General features: G+C 45.6%; 1 protein-coding gene across 1 annotated transcript in view; it reads left to right on the plus strand.

Moving 5' to 3' along the window:
• The window catches only part of HIP1 (huntingtin interacting protein 1), a 173,844-nt gene that overhangs the window by 80,117 nt on the left and 78,288 nt on the right, over positions 1 to 15,439 (plus strand). Inside the window, exon 8 of the mRNA XM_077294376.1 lies at positions 6,997 to 7,137. Coding sequence (XP_077150491.1) covers positions 6,997 to 7,137 — 141 coding nt within the window. The remainder of the gene's footprint in view (positions 1 to 6,996; positions 7,138 to 15,439) is intronic.

Consider the following 15,439-nt stretch of genomic DNA (forward strand, 5'->3'; position numbering starts at 1 on the left):
AGCAGTCACGCCCCGTCAACAGAGCAGCCCAGAAGAAGAACAACGGATCTGTTGATGTGGAGTAGCGGAACAGCCGGCAGGAGTGGTCGTAGACGGGTAGAACACACAAGTAGTTAGCTGTATATAATATAGTGGTCCTGGACAACTCTCTTAATGGCACATACATTTAATGAGCTATGCAAAATGAAGTAGAAAAAGAGCTGTGGACAGAGCTGTAGTAATGAACATAAGGATGAATGACCTCGGGGAGATCAAAACATCCAACACCGCATTCGGGAAGGAACAACCACGGGAAGGGCAGCATCCAATAAAGGAAAACCACCTATGCCAAAACATGGTATCCATCCACAGACATGCAGAGCTGTAGTAATGTCAGCAGCTACTGCTCCAGAAGACAAGGGATGAGTACGGTTATACATCCGATATTCAGCCTGAATGAAACCTCGGCCTCTGAGTAGGTCTCTTCATCCTCATTGCCCCAGATCAGCTGCTGTGGCCGAAACGAAACGAGAAAGCCATACATCTCATTTCCTAAAAACACAGTAGGCTCATTTACACAGAAGTCTGACCATTCCTTATATTTCTGTCATCTCATTTCCCTTACAGGCTTATTACTGTTCTTGTTCCCTTTTTCTAGTTTTTCAGATCCTGTAGCCATATATGTCCTGACTCCTGAGTAAAAGAACAAGTGAAAGCCTCTGACACATTTTCCATCATCTTAATAGATCTGTTTGTTCAGTTTGTAAATGAAAAAAGTAAATACGGTAATTAATTGTTAATTTCAGGTCTCCAACTTTGCGAGGAATCACTGTGCTTCTTTCCATGCAAGTTATTTAAAAAGCGTATTTGCAATGGCAAGCTGTGTGTAGAAGTCTGGCACCTCTCAGAAGGACTTCTGCTCATCACTCCAATAAGGATGTCCAAGAGCAATCCCGGCCTTCATTCTTTAACCGCTATACTAAGATTGGGACTAATACAGGCCCCCTGGGTTATGCCCATGGCTTTCAGCTGCTAGGGTGAGCAAGCAGACTAGGGTCGTCCAGCCGGGTCATAGCCAGAGGCAAGTACAGGTCTAAACCTGAAAACGGTAATGAAGTCAGGATATAGCCAAGGTCAAAACCAGGAGGGCGAAATCAGAATCAGAGGAAAATGGAGGGCTATGTCGATCCAAGACAGCAATGGATATCAGCAGGGGTGTCACCGGAACTGACCCGAATGCACTGATTATTGGCAGCTTACAGCTTTCTGCTGGTTTGAATTATGATCAGCTCCTGAGTCTGCTTCATATAGCAGTTTGTGACCTATGGAAACAATGTACGTTAAACTTAGGAGTTAAAGGCATTGCCCAGCCTTGAGACAAAAGTCTGCAGTATCTATGTGATTGCAGATTGCTGAATCGTGACAGTGTGCATTGCGCTAGCTGTCATAGCTCTCCTGTATTCTATTTGCATACTTGCCATCCGATGCCATCTAGACGTGTTCAGCTTCTCTCAATAGCAGTGAATTAAGAGAAATCAGATGAGTCTATTTAGCCTGTGACTATGAGCGTGAAAAATGCATATGTGCGGTCACTTGATCTCCTGCCCGCAGCAAAATGACGGGAAGTCATGACAGTATGCGCACCGCACACTGTCACTATTCAGCAGTCTGCGGACACCTAAGATCTGTAAACTTTATATGGGAGTTGCAGGGGAATTTTAATTCATTATTGGTTTCTTGCATATGTCAATATACTAAATAATATTACTCCTAATGCTCCAAGCTGGAATTGCTCATTAAGGGCTGATCTTATTCTTGTCTATACATATGGTAGAAATAATTGACATTTTTCCTATGCAGTTTTGTCTTTCTGATATATCAATATTACACATTAAAACCTATCCAGAGTTACGTGAGCTCACAGTCAGAGGACGGCATATAGCCACGGGTGCATCTCGCAGTTTTCTCACAGAGTTGGGAAGTTAGTCATTTATTCACTAGTCAAACACCCACTTCCTTTCTGTTGACCTGTACAGAATCTTAATGTGTCATAGGAAGTAACACCATTGTGCCATTGCAAAATAGTGTAATGTTCTCACTGACTACATTGTGTCCGGGTTCAGCAGAAAAATGTTACATTTGTGTCAGTGACAAAATGCAGCACGCTACGGTGTTTCTTGACTTTTTGTTTGCCTGCCCAGTTTATTTCATGTAAAGGTGCTGATGGCTATAGATAACAACTTATTATTTGTCTTTGCCTTTTTGTAAATTGAGCCAAACAAGGCCATTTGACCACATTCACTGCACTCAGAGTATAACATATACAAATAGTTAAAAGGAAGCTGACGTCAGAAAATGATGTTTAGGTTAAATCAGGTTTATGTGTTACTTGTATTCTTTTTTTTATGTATGTCCTTGTTTTTTTCCCCCCATATCACAAATTTGTAATAAAAATAAGAAAATTAGAAATGTTGCAATTTTCACACTGGCCACTAAGGATTTCTTAGACTCTAGCATCCTGTTGTTCCAGGAAACAACACATGTACATCAGCCACAATGAACAGACTCTGATCCTATAGTTTGTACTGAAGCATCTAATGAGCGTGTGCAAATGTCATTGTGAAGGGAGGGGGAGCCGGGTCAGCGGTGACATCAACTATTATGAATGGTGGAACCCAATAGCGGACATAGACAAAAAAGGGTCCCTGTGCAAGAACAGTAAATTTACCCTTTGAAGTTCATTCCTTCATCATAAAGCCAAATTCCACATGCCTTGGGGGTGGAAATGGGCCACCTTGACTCTTAGGTGCCTGTGCTGCTGCACAGGTTGCAAAACTGATATGTCCACCCTTGATGGCACCTTATCGGCTGTTTATAAAGGTGTTACCTCTCATTGTAATCCTGTCCCTGCTGATAATGAGTCAGCTAAAAACTCTTCCAAAAAGGACAGGATTTATGAGTCTAGAAAAAAGCCCCAGTGGCAAGATTACAAGACTCCTAATACATGTAACAAAAAGCTGATTAAATAAGCACTCCCGAAGATCTTTGTATCAAATCTGTATATATGTACAAGTAGTGTATATGTGCATGCCGCCTTCTCCAGGATCCAGCATTGATCTGCTCCTCTTCTCAGTGACGTCACTGCAAATCAGACTCTGCAGATCACACTGAGCTCTGCGCGACCCAGAAGTGGCTTTTATAATGTAAGTCTATGGAGCATCAGGACGAGACTTCATAGACTTACATTGCAGAAGAGACTTCCAGCTCACACATAGAGCATAAAGTGAGCCGGAGAGTCTGAGCTGCGGTGACAGCATTGAGAAGAGGAGCTGAGCAGCGCTTGATAAAGGAGAAGGTGGCAGTAGGGGCGTATATTAATACATACACACTACATTACATGCAAACTGTATATACACAGATTTAGTGAAGAAAAATCTTTCTGAGGCTATGTGCACACGTTCAGGTTTTTTTGTGTTTTTTTCGTGATAAAAACGCTATAATAACTCATTAGAAACACATACATTATGCATCCTATCATTTAGAATGCATTCTACATGTTTTGTGCACATGGTGCCTTTTTTTCCGCGAAAAAAATGCATTGCGGTAAAAAAAGCAGCATGTTCATTAAGTTTGCGGATTTTCCGCGTTTTTCCCGCAATTCTATGCATTTGGAAAAAAATGCACAAAAAACGCATGATAAAACGCATTAAAAAAATGCAAAAAAAACCGCATGCGGTTTTCTGGCAGAAATGTCCAGTTTTTGTCAGGAAAATTTCTGCAAGAAATCCTGAGGTGTGCACATACCCTTAGGGTATGTGTCCACGTTCAGGAAACGCTGCGTTTTTGACGCAGCGCTGAGCCGCAACATCAAAAACGCAGCGTCCAGATGTTACAGCATAGTGGAGGGGATAAATCCCGTCTCCACTGTGCATTAAAAAACGCATGCGTTTTTCCCACAAAAACGCACATGTGTTGCGTTTTTTCAGAACGCAGCATGTTGCTACAATGAACAAAACACGCAGGAACAACCTCAGGTGCATTTTTGGTCAGGATTTTTCCGGCATAAAATCCTGACCAAAGCTTGAAGCAAACCTGAACGTGGACACGTAGACCATTTAACAATTTAGTCATCACCATAATAGTCTTACCATTAATCTAAATTAGTGATACAATCAGCTACTGTAAAATCTCATGTAATTTTAAGTTATCTCCAGTTTCATTTTTGTGCATGTTATTAACAGGGAAATCAGACAATCATGCTAACAGCTCATTCAGAACAGTACACCCTTGTGCACTCAAAGTATTAAGTGAACAAAAAATATAAATAAATAATAGGTTATGCTTATAGTGTCCAATCAACAGCAGATTTTTTTTTACACTTCACACATTAAAAGGAAAAGAAAGATAAGTGAACACAGTAAAAACATTTTTATTGTGTTCAATTATTTTTCAAGTAGTCGTAATGTGTGCAGAGATATTGTGCTTTTGGATAACTCTTACATAGTTCCAGTCTGAAGCACTAATATGGAATATGTATTGGATATTTTGTATTCTTTTCTTTCATTGTTTGTTCATTTTGTTCACTTTTAAGGTATTAAGTCTTAATATAAAGTAATGCATAATCCTCTCTACTAACTGGAATTGTCCACCTACACAAGCTTGTTTCAGCGTGTGTTATAGTTAATTGACATGTGCTGATTAAAGAGCGTTAAGTGAATTTGATTTATTACATTATTTCCTAATTAGACAGTACATTTCATTAACAACAAGTGCTTCATATGGCGGCAGCAGTACAGGGAAAAGAATGTGCAGTTATTCCTTTAATCCACTACTAAATGGTCAGTTTGATGCCCTCATGGTTGAAAAAACTTGATCTATGATCGCTAAGTAATCTTGAATGTGCAAGGAGCATGTATGGTGATATGGAGGCATGCCGCCTGTACACACTGCTGCAGATGCCCTTTCAGACCCCATAGCAGTAACTTTAGGATACATTACCACTATACTAGAAAATTGTGCATACCACAATATATAGCATCTCCAGTCAGATTTGGACATAACACTGTAGAAAAAAACGGTATTTTTGCTGTCTGTGTGTCCATGTATCACTTACGTGTTGCATCCATGTTCCGTCCATGTGTCTGTGTGACACGTACTGGTGCCTGGGAAAAGCAGTACAGTTCACGCTGATCCCAGGCGCCTGCTACTGAACTCTCCTCCTTGTCGCTTGGTCTTCCTTTGATCAGCATGACCAGTTGACAAAGATGGGAGGTGTGCAAAATTAAAAAATAAATAAAAAATGGCTTGGGCAACTTCATAATTTTCATATCCAGCAGAGGGAAAGCCCACAGCTGGGGATTGGTGTTAATAATATGGTAAAAGGGACAATACCCCATAAGGTTCCCAGGCTATTAATAACAGCTCACAGCTGTTTGCTTAGCCTTTACTGGTGAGTTTATGGGTGACCCCCCCAAAAAATGACGTTGGGTTCCCCTATAAAATCAAACCAGCAAAGGCTAAACAGACAGCTGTGGATTGATGTTATTAACCTAGGAGGGGGCCAGAGATATTGCCCCACACTTCCAGGCTATCAACATCAGCCCTCAGTCACCCCAGATATGGCGCATCCATAAGATTCGACAATTCTTGCGCTTAGCCTCGCTCCTCTCACTTGACCTGAGATGCCCCCATTACTAACCTCATAGTAAGTTTAGATAATAAAAACACACAGCAAGAATAAAGTCCTTTATTTGAAATAAAACTCAACACCCTCTTTTATACATTTATTGGAAAAAAAGAAAGTTATACTCACCGTTTCGCCTATAATCCATCGATGCCCATGTCCCCTGTAAAAGACAAAAAATAATAAACAACCATATTCCTCACCTATCCGACAAGAAGATAATCTACCTAAGCCCAAGTTGCCTGTAAAAGACAAAAAATAAACAACAATATTCCTCACCTGTCCGATGAGAAGATAAACCATACTGTCCCACGCCGTAATCCATATCTGCTTCATCTAGATTTCAAGCTGAACGGTGGTATGATGTGACCGTTCAGGCTGAAATCCAGAAGACAATGAGCTCCTCAGAGCGCAGCTTCATTGACCTGTGGTAACCTAAATGACATTACTGCAGGTCGCTGAAGTTGCGCTCTGAGTAGCTCATTGTCTTCTGGATTTCAACCTGAACGGTCGCATTATACCATCGTCTGTACATGCGAGTCCTTGTGAAAAATCTGACATGTGTGCACCACCATTGAATACAATGGGTGTGCGTATATCCGTATTTAAAAAATGGACGGAATATGGACATAAAAACGTGCATGTGAAGTAGGCCTTACATGGCATGAGAACCCGACAGCTTTGGTTTTCACCATCGTAGTGGAGAAACTATACTTGATTAAGGAGTGAGTTGTTATTCCAGCTGTACCTTTCTGTGGAGGAATGTAATAAATATTTCTTATCATAATCCCATGACGCTCTTCTATCTCAGCTGCTCAGCTCATCTATAAATCATGTGCTCGGCAGCTTACACCCTTACTATAAAACCTGTGTTTTTTCCAGCAATCATCTGCTCTTCTTCATTTTTTAGTTTTTCATCTTTCTAAATTGTATCAGGAAATACTGGTTCTCATGAAAAGAGTTGAGCTGAGAATACAAAAAGTTTAGCAGGACCCTGGTCTATGTCAGTACTCTGTGTCAGTTACACCAGGGCAGCACAAATTGGGTTGGTTGGTTGGCTCCGAATCTGGTATCCTGGGCTCTTCTTGTGGTTACTAGGCCACCTAGAGTTTTATGTAGACCATTGGTCTGCAAAAAAAAAAGGCATGTGAATAGTCCCATAGACTATGGTGTGGAAAACACAGGCAGCACATGGACTTGTCTGTAACAACTGGGGGTGTATTAAGAATTGCCAGGTAACATTAATTTGTTTGAGCTACAGTCACTTGATGCTGTGCAGACCTATGTACTATAATGTGCTCTTATCTTACAGAAATTGTATTTTGTTCTTGCAGTTTTTAAATCTTTGGACATGTCCCGTTCTGTTTCCGTCACCGCTGCTGGCCAGTGCCGTCTTTCGCCTCTAATCCAAGTCATCCTAGACTGCAGCCACTTATATGACTACACTGTGAAACTCCTCTTCAAACTTCACTCTTGTGAGTATTCTGTACACTAAGAAAAAAAAGACTGAAAATGTAAAAAAAAACTAAAAAAAAAAAAAGTTCAACTTCAAAATATCGTTGCCCATTGACAGTTCACGTTATTGTTCTGTGCGCCATAATTGTCAATTTGATAACACTTTTTATAAATGTGCTCCGTTCGTTCGGAGGGGGTGACTACTGGATTTTGTTAGCCATTTATTTTATTTTATCCGTATTTTAATTTTGCAGAATTTTGTCTTTTTGTTTTAATAGAAATGTTGTGATATTATATGAATTGTGAGTATAAATACCATTGGTGGATGGTAACAGCGCCCCCTACTGACACAAGTACACTGCTATAGTTGGGAAAAAAAAGTCATGGAATTTAGTGTAGGTGCTGTTATTCTCTAGTGTCTAAAATATATATAATAAAACTAGACAGTAGTCTAAGGGTATGTTTAGACATAACGTAAATTTGCAGATTTCCTGTCTGAATTTTCAGATGGAAAAATCAACAACTTATTACAGCCCAAGCAAATCTGTTTAGATTTTTATCATTTCAGTCACTCTTTGCTTTAATTTTTTTTAGGTTAAAGCTAGACGTATTTTGTGTTTTCTTCACTCTGCAGCTTGCCAATTTCACCTTCATAAATAATGTAGATTTATTACAGATTTTCCCTATAGACAAGATCAGCAGGGAATCTGTGCCAATCTCGGCCCGGAATCCTGTGCATGTTCCGCTCTATGTGACAGTTACCGCCAATCAGCGCCAAAGAAAACACTGGCACTGGAGGCCGAGTTGCACTGAGAGCGGAGAACCTATGCTGCTGATTCATAGGGAAAGATTTTAATATCATTCACAGATTATACAGTGCTATATTAAAGGGATTTTCTCACGAACGAAGTACATTTTAATTAATACATCTTGGAATAAAAATAAGGTCCACAATTTGGATGTGTTAAAAAAATGTTCCTGTGCTGAGATAATCTTATAAATGTGCCCTGTACTGTGTAATGGCCGTGTCTGACCGTGCAGGAACATGGTCTGATCACACTACAGCTCCTGGGCAGGGAGGAAGGAAAAGAGAATATAGACATTACGGCATGGGATCACAGCTGATTCTTTCTGTGCGTCATAATATTTCACTGTCTGTTTTTAAGCAATGTTTTACCTGAAAGAATCAGCTGTGATCCCCTGCTGTCCTGTCTGTATACTCTTTTGCGTCCTCCCCTGCCCAGGAGCTTTGCTGTGATCAGACCATGTTCCTGCACGGTCAGACACAGCCATTACACAGTACACAGCAGGGGCACATTTATAAGACTAGGTTCACATTGCGTTAACAGCAGCCCATTCAACACATGCTTTAAACACGCTGCGTTAACGCAAGTGCCGACTTGCCATCGCGCTAGCACAGATAGAGCTAGCAGATGCTCTATCTGCGCTAGCGGTGACGGACCTGGAAACGCTGCAGCCCGCGTCCCAGGGTCCGTCACTCAATGACGGCACATCGCTAGCAATGCGCCCGAAATAGAGATTAATGGCAGTGTTAATGGACTGCGTTACACCGCGTTATGCCGCGGTGCAACACAGTCCATCTAACGGACTGCTTGGACGTGATGTGAACCCAGCCTAAGATTATCTCCGCTCAGAAACTGTTTTTTTTAAACACATCCAATTGTGAAACTTATTATTATTCAAAGATCTAGTGATTAGAATGTTGATTAAAATTAACTTTTGTTTATGGGAAATCCACTTTAATTTTTCCTGATCCTCCTTATATACAATATAGGCTTTCTTTAGGACAGGGATCCACAACATTTTTTAGTCATAGGGCTGTACTGTAATAGTTTTCTACGTTAAGGGGCCGCAATAAGGCTTGGCTCATATAGTGTTTGCCACTACATATTTGAGGCTTATATCCAAACACATAATGTGTCCAATCCACAAAATGGATTTTGGCTTATGTGCTGATTGGGCCATTGACTGAAATGATGTAGACGGAGTCACAGTATGCTGTGTCGTGCATCATTTGCAGACGTATACAACTGTTGCAGACAGGCACCATGATTTAGTCTACTACATCAAAATCGGCAATGCAAGTCTATGGGTCCGAGAAAAAATCGGACCACATTCGGATGACATCCAAGTGCGGTCCGTTTTTCACAGACTGACACAATGGAGAACCTTTTTTTTTTTTTTTTTCTACTTCCAAGAAAAATTGATGACACTCTGATCAAACTCTGACCAGAATAATTGTTTTTACAGAATAATCAGATATGGAGAAAGTATTTATGTGACTCTACCTTAATAGAGAAAAACGGCCATCATTGGGGTGCCATCAGTGAGCCGTCCAAGATTTCCTTGGACCTATAGGTCTGAATGTGCTATTTTTGATCCATGACTCAAATGAAAAACCAAATATGTCTCCTTTTATTTTATTTTTTGCGGACACATGGCCCGCACAAAAGCATGGACATGTGAACAGCCCATAGACTATAATGAGTACCTGTTGTATCTGTGAAAAACCTGGATAGGACACGTGCATGAAACATGGAAGCCTGAATGAGGTATGAAAGGGTTTATCGTAAGGAGACAAACTTTTTTTTAACAGGAATGGGTCTAGCTACTCTATCTTTTGAAGAATTGCTGTTATCACTAGAAAAAATGTATTATTACATGGTGACCATTTAGAAGACCTAGACAAGATAGGCCATGCACCAGAGAGGGATCAGCCCTCGCAGTGTGGCCCTCTGTTCCCACTCACAGATGTGGTCCTGACGTCTGCCATATCCATATTCCCTAATACAGCCAAAGATTGTGACTTTCCTATAAAGTGCTTGTGAGGTTGTGTTTCGAGCTTGTTCTGTGACAGTTTAATCCTGAAGGGCTGGTGAGAACAAACAGAAGCATTATCGTCAGACCGGGCAGAGAGACATTCCCGGCAGTCACCAGGAGGCTGTCTACGTTTTCATATTACAGATGGTTATGGGTCTATTTACAGCTATCTCAGATATATACTGTAGAGAGATTTAGGGCTTGTCCACACGTTGTAGATTTGGTGCGTTTTTTGCCGTGCAGATTTGCTAGCAAAGCCTGAAGCAATCCTAATGCCAGCAAAGTGAAGTAGAAACCTGAAGTGTCATGCTCACGTTGATTATTTGTGACTTGCAGATTTGTTGCCGAAATTAATCGGCAGCATGTCAATTCTCTGTGAGTTTTTTTCTCTGCGTTTTCACCATTGACTTCACTCAAATTAGTAAAAAACACAAGGCAAAAACGCACTATAAATGCAGCAAAAACAGTCAAAAATGCACCAAATAGGCACCTTTTTGCAGCTGCATTTTTCCTGCCAAGAGCTGCAAAAATGGTGCAGAGATTTCTGCATCCATTTACTCAACATGTGCACATAGCCTTAGCGCACAATCGGCATGGTAGAGGGGTGCTGTTTGAGCCAGGTAAACCTAGTAGTGTATACAAAAATCCACCGCACTCACAAGGACAACTTTTTAACATGTTGGAATTTTTATTTTCTCCTACGTATCATTGGGGGACACAGGACGAATGGGTGTTATGCTGCTGCCACCAGGAGGACACTAAGTTAAACACACACAAAAGATTAACTCCTCCCCTGCAGTATACACCCACAGGCTGGACAATCCAGAGCCAGTTCTTACTTAGTGTCTCAGGAGGCACTTGGGTCCTCAGGACCCCACCAATTTTTAGTTTTTGATTTAACGGAAAGAAGGGAGCGACAGGCAAATTTTTAGCTCTGATCTCTCCCGCACCAACAACGGGCAAGTACACGGAGCGTTCCTCCTGTATCCTTTCCCGCAACGATGGATGCCAGCCCTGGCTCACCTTTCAGTGTGGCGACGGTTCCCTAGCGTCCCGTTCTCCTTCCATCCTTCTCAGGCGACCATGGGGACTAATCATCCACCTAAGTCTCCTGGAGCCAGGGCACAGCCGGACAAATTGACAGGGCGTCCGCGCAGCCGCCCACTGCACCACCACTGATATAGTGGCTGATACATGGCGGCAGTAGCTCTCCACCCTCTCCCTATCATGGTGAAGGTGGATGGAGCATCGGTCCCATCGCACAAGGTAAGTGCGGGGACCGACCAGCTGGCAGCAGGGGGCCCCCCTTACTCTCTTCTAAATGCGGCCCTGCAGCCGCGGGACAATGTGCGGCTCTGCAGCCGCGGGGCAGCGTGCGGCTCTGCAGCCGCGGGGCAACGTGCGGTTCTGCAGCCGCGGGGCAGCGGGTGGCTCTGCAGCCGCGGGGCAGCGTGCGGCTCTATAGCCGCTGGGCAGCGTTTCCTTTCTGAGAGGGCTCGGCGGCTTCCAGGCCTGGGTCGGACTACAGCGCCCGCCCACAAGCATGCCGCCGCCCGCCCACGACACGCCCCCTCCCTGGGCGCTTCTCGCTCCCGAGAAGCGCCCTTCTCACTTCTCGGCGGCCATCTTGGACCAGGAAGTGCACTGGCGGCTCTGCAGCACCGCAGCGCTCAGGACAGGAGGAAAGCTTCAGGATCTCCCTGCCAAGCCACCGCGGATCCTAGGTGAGACGCACCCAATAGGATTGCCTCTCTCCCCTGCCAGTACGCTCACTCCACAGCAAATATGTCACAGTCTAGGCAAAAACGGACTGGAAAGACCCACTCTGTTATTTTTGCTGTGTGCACCTCCTGCAAGATTTCTCTGCCCCGAGGTCACACCACCCCGCTGTGCTCTGCCTGTGAAATGCCCGCGGCACAGGATAATCCGGCCTCTGACCCGGAATGTACTGAACCTAGTACCCCCGCATGGGCGTCCTCCCTTGCTCGATCTGTGGCATCCTTGGAAAGGACGATACAGTCCCTCCGTGAGCCGTCCCTTACCCAGGGTACTTCCAAGGATGATGTAACGCGGTCTAAGAACCCCTCACGGCCCAGAGGTCGTTCCGTTTCCAGAAGCCCTCACTCATATAGAAAGAGGTCCAGGGTAATATCTCCGGTCCGTGATCAGCCTTCTGGTTCAGAGAGCGAAGTCTCTCGTCACTCATCCCCAGATCATAGCAGGGAATCTTTTCTGGACGACGCTTCCAGCGTGTCCTGTTCCCCAGAGTACCGTCATGACCAAGAGACCCTTGATTCTCTCATAGACTCTGTAAGTCAGACTCTACAGTTAGAGGAGGAAGCCCCGTCTAAGGCGGCTCATCCCGTGTCATTTGGGCGGACTACAAAGGCTCATAGGTTTTTTCCCACGCATCCTCAATTCAAGGACATTGTCGATCTCCATAGAGTCCGTCCGGATAAACGCTTCTCAGGTCAGAAGGCTATGCAATTGAAGTATCCGTTTGCTCAGGACCTTGCTAAGGAGTGGTCTCAGTCACCCTCCGTGGACCCGCCAGTGTCGCGGCTAGCCACAAAGGCGGTTCTATCTTCCTCCGAGGGCGCGTCCATCAAGCATCCCACGGATAGACAAATTGATCAGATGGCTCGCTCGGCTTTTGAAGCTTCCTCGGCTTCTCTCTTTCCTTCTTTTGCCGCCACATGGGTTGCAAAAGCCATGTCCCATTGGGCCGAGTCTTTAGCCTCTACTGCACTTCATGCCGACTTACCCCCTGAGGTTTCTCACCTGGCCACTCAGATTGCCAGAGCGGGGGACTTTGTAGTTTCCGCATCCTTAGACGCGGCCAACTGTGCCTCACAGGCAGCGGCCAATGCTGTCACGGTCCGCAGATCCCTTTGGCTCAGGGACTGGAAAGCGGACTCAGGATCCAAAAAATCTCTCACGTCCCTTCCATACCAGGGTGAACGTCTGTTTGGGGACAAACTAGATAAAATGATCGCAGACTCCACAGGGGGAAAGAGCAAATTCCTTCCCCAGCAACGGACCTTTCGTCCCTTTCGCAACCAACAGGGCCGAGGCCGATATTTCCGTTTCGGTTCCAACTGGTCCAATCCTTCCTCCGCGCCACCTGGCGTCGGGAGAGGTCAGCGTAAGGACAGAACCTCCCAGCCATCTTACAAACCTTCTCCCTCTTGGAGAGGCAGACCCAGACAACAGGGGTCCAGGGGGTCCAGATCTAACAGGTCTCCTCCTCAATGACTCTTGGCAGACGCCAAAGGACACCGACAGAGTTGGCGGCCGCCTACTCTTCTTTCGGGACGCGTGGCTCTCGGTAGTTCCCGACCGATGGGTCCGCGATCTGGTATCCGTCGGTTACAAGATAGAGTTTGTCTCTCTTCCCCCATCTCGTTTCTTTCAGTCCCCTCCTCCCAGAGCAAGGGTCCGTCAGTATTTCCAGGCCATAAAATCGCTATGGGACGACGGGGTCATCATCCCGGTACCTCAGGACGAAAGGTACCAAGGTTTTTATTCCAATCTTTTCATTGTACCAAAGAAGGACGGCTCCGTACGTCCGATATTGGACCTCAAACTCCTCAACAGGTACGTCCGTGTGCGTCAATTCCGAATGGAGTCCCTCCGCTCGGTAATTGCCTCTCTGGAAGAGGGCGAGTTTCTTGCATCTCTAGATGTTCAAGACGCTTACCTGCACATTCCCATTCTGCCGTCTCATCAGCGCTTTCTCCGCTTCGCGGTCCAGGGCCACCATTTTCAGTTTGTCGCCCTACCGTTCGGGCTGGCCACCGCTCCTCGGGTGTTCACCAAGGTCATGGCGGCTGCCGTGGCCATTCTCCATGCTCGAGGCATAGTGGTGTTGCCCTACCTGGACGACATTCTTATAAAGGGTCCCTCTTTCCGGTCCTGTTCAGAGGCGGTAGATGTCACTATAAATACTCTTTCACGCCTGGGCTGGAAACTCAATTTCAAAAAATCTTCCCCAGTCCCGGCCCAAACCATACCCTACCTGGGCATGATCTTAGACTCCTCTCAGGGTCTAGTACTCTTGCCTCCGGAAAAGGTATCTACTCTACAGAGAGAGGTCCGGAAGCTTGCTCAACCTCGCTCTCACTCCCTACGCTTCTCCATGAGGGTACTCGGCAGGATGGTGGCGGCAATGGAGGCAGTGCCCTTTGCGGTTTTTCACCTCCGGCCCTTACAACACGCCATTCTGGCAGTATGGGACAGGAATCCCGCCTCGCTCGACCGCCGTCTCCTTCTCTCTCGCCAAATCAGACAATCCCTCAGGTGGTGGACCGAGAGGTCCTCCCTGACTCGGGGGAAGTCTTTCCTTCCGGTGCACTGGCTGGTTGTCACAACGGACGCCAGTCTCTTCGGCTGGGGTGCAGTGTTCCAGCGTCACTCGACCCAGGGTCGCTGGTCGCCGCAGGAGTCCCAGCTACCCATCAATATCTTAGAGATTCGGGCAATCAGACTAGCCCTCCATCATTTTCAGCAGTTCCTCTCCGGACGTGCGGTAAGAGTCCAGTCCGACAACGCTACTGCAGTAGCCTACGTCAACCGCCAAGGGGGCACTCGCAGCAGGGCGGCCATGGTCGAGGTGACGCTAATTCTCCGTTGGGCCGAGGCACATCATTCCATTCTCTCAGCAGTTTTCATACCAGGCGTGGAAAACTGGGAAGCGGACTTTCTAAGTCGCCACAGCCTCGATCCCGGAGAGTGGTCTCTTCATCCCGCAGTCTTTCACCAGATCTGCTCTCGTTGGGGGACCCCGGACGTGGATCTAATGGCATCCCGCCTCAATTGTCAGGTTCCCGTCTTCATGGCCAGGTCTCACGACCCCTCAGCCTTCGGAGCCGACGCTCTCGTCCTCTCATGGCAGGGCTTCAGTCTCCCATACATCTTTCCCCCAATTCCCCTTCTGGGGAAGGTTATCAGGAAGATCAGGGCAGAACGGATTCCAGTAATCCTCATCGCTCCGGATTGGCCACGCAGGACATGGTATGCCGAGATGGTTCAACTGGTCTCAGACGTACCTTGGAGGCTGCCGAATCGCGCAGACCTCCTGTCTCAAGGGCCCATTTACCACCCGAACTCAGAGGCCCTGTGTTTAACGGCGTGGCCGTTGAGTCCTGGGTTCTGAGGCAGAAGGGGTTGTCTCAGACGGTGATATCTACCATGCTCCGTGCACGCAAGTCTTCTTCTATGCGCATCTACCACCGCGCTTGGAAGGCATACTTCGCCTGGTGCAGGGATCGGAGGCGTTCCCCCCTCCGTTTTTCTATTCCTCACATTTTGGAATTCCTCCAATCAGGCGTAGACTTGGGTCTTGCACTCAGCTCTCTTAAGGGCCAAATTTCTGCTCTCTCGGTCCTTTTTCAGAGAAGGATCGCAAACAGATTGCAGGTCAGGACCTTTATCCAGGGGGTTTCTCATATGGTTCCGCCTTACAAGATGCCTTTGGAACCA

The sequence above is a fragment of the Ranitomeya variabilis genome, chromosome 3, assembly GCF_051348905.1.
Source record: "Ranitomeya variabilis isolate aRanVar5 chromosome 3, aRanVar5.hap1, whole genome shotgun sequence".
NCBI classification, from domain to species: Eukaryota; Metazoa; Chordata; class Amphibia; order Anura; family Dendrobatidae; genus Ranitomeya; species Ranitomeya variabilis.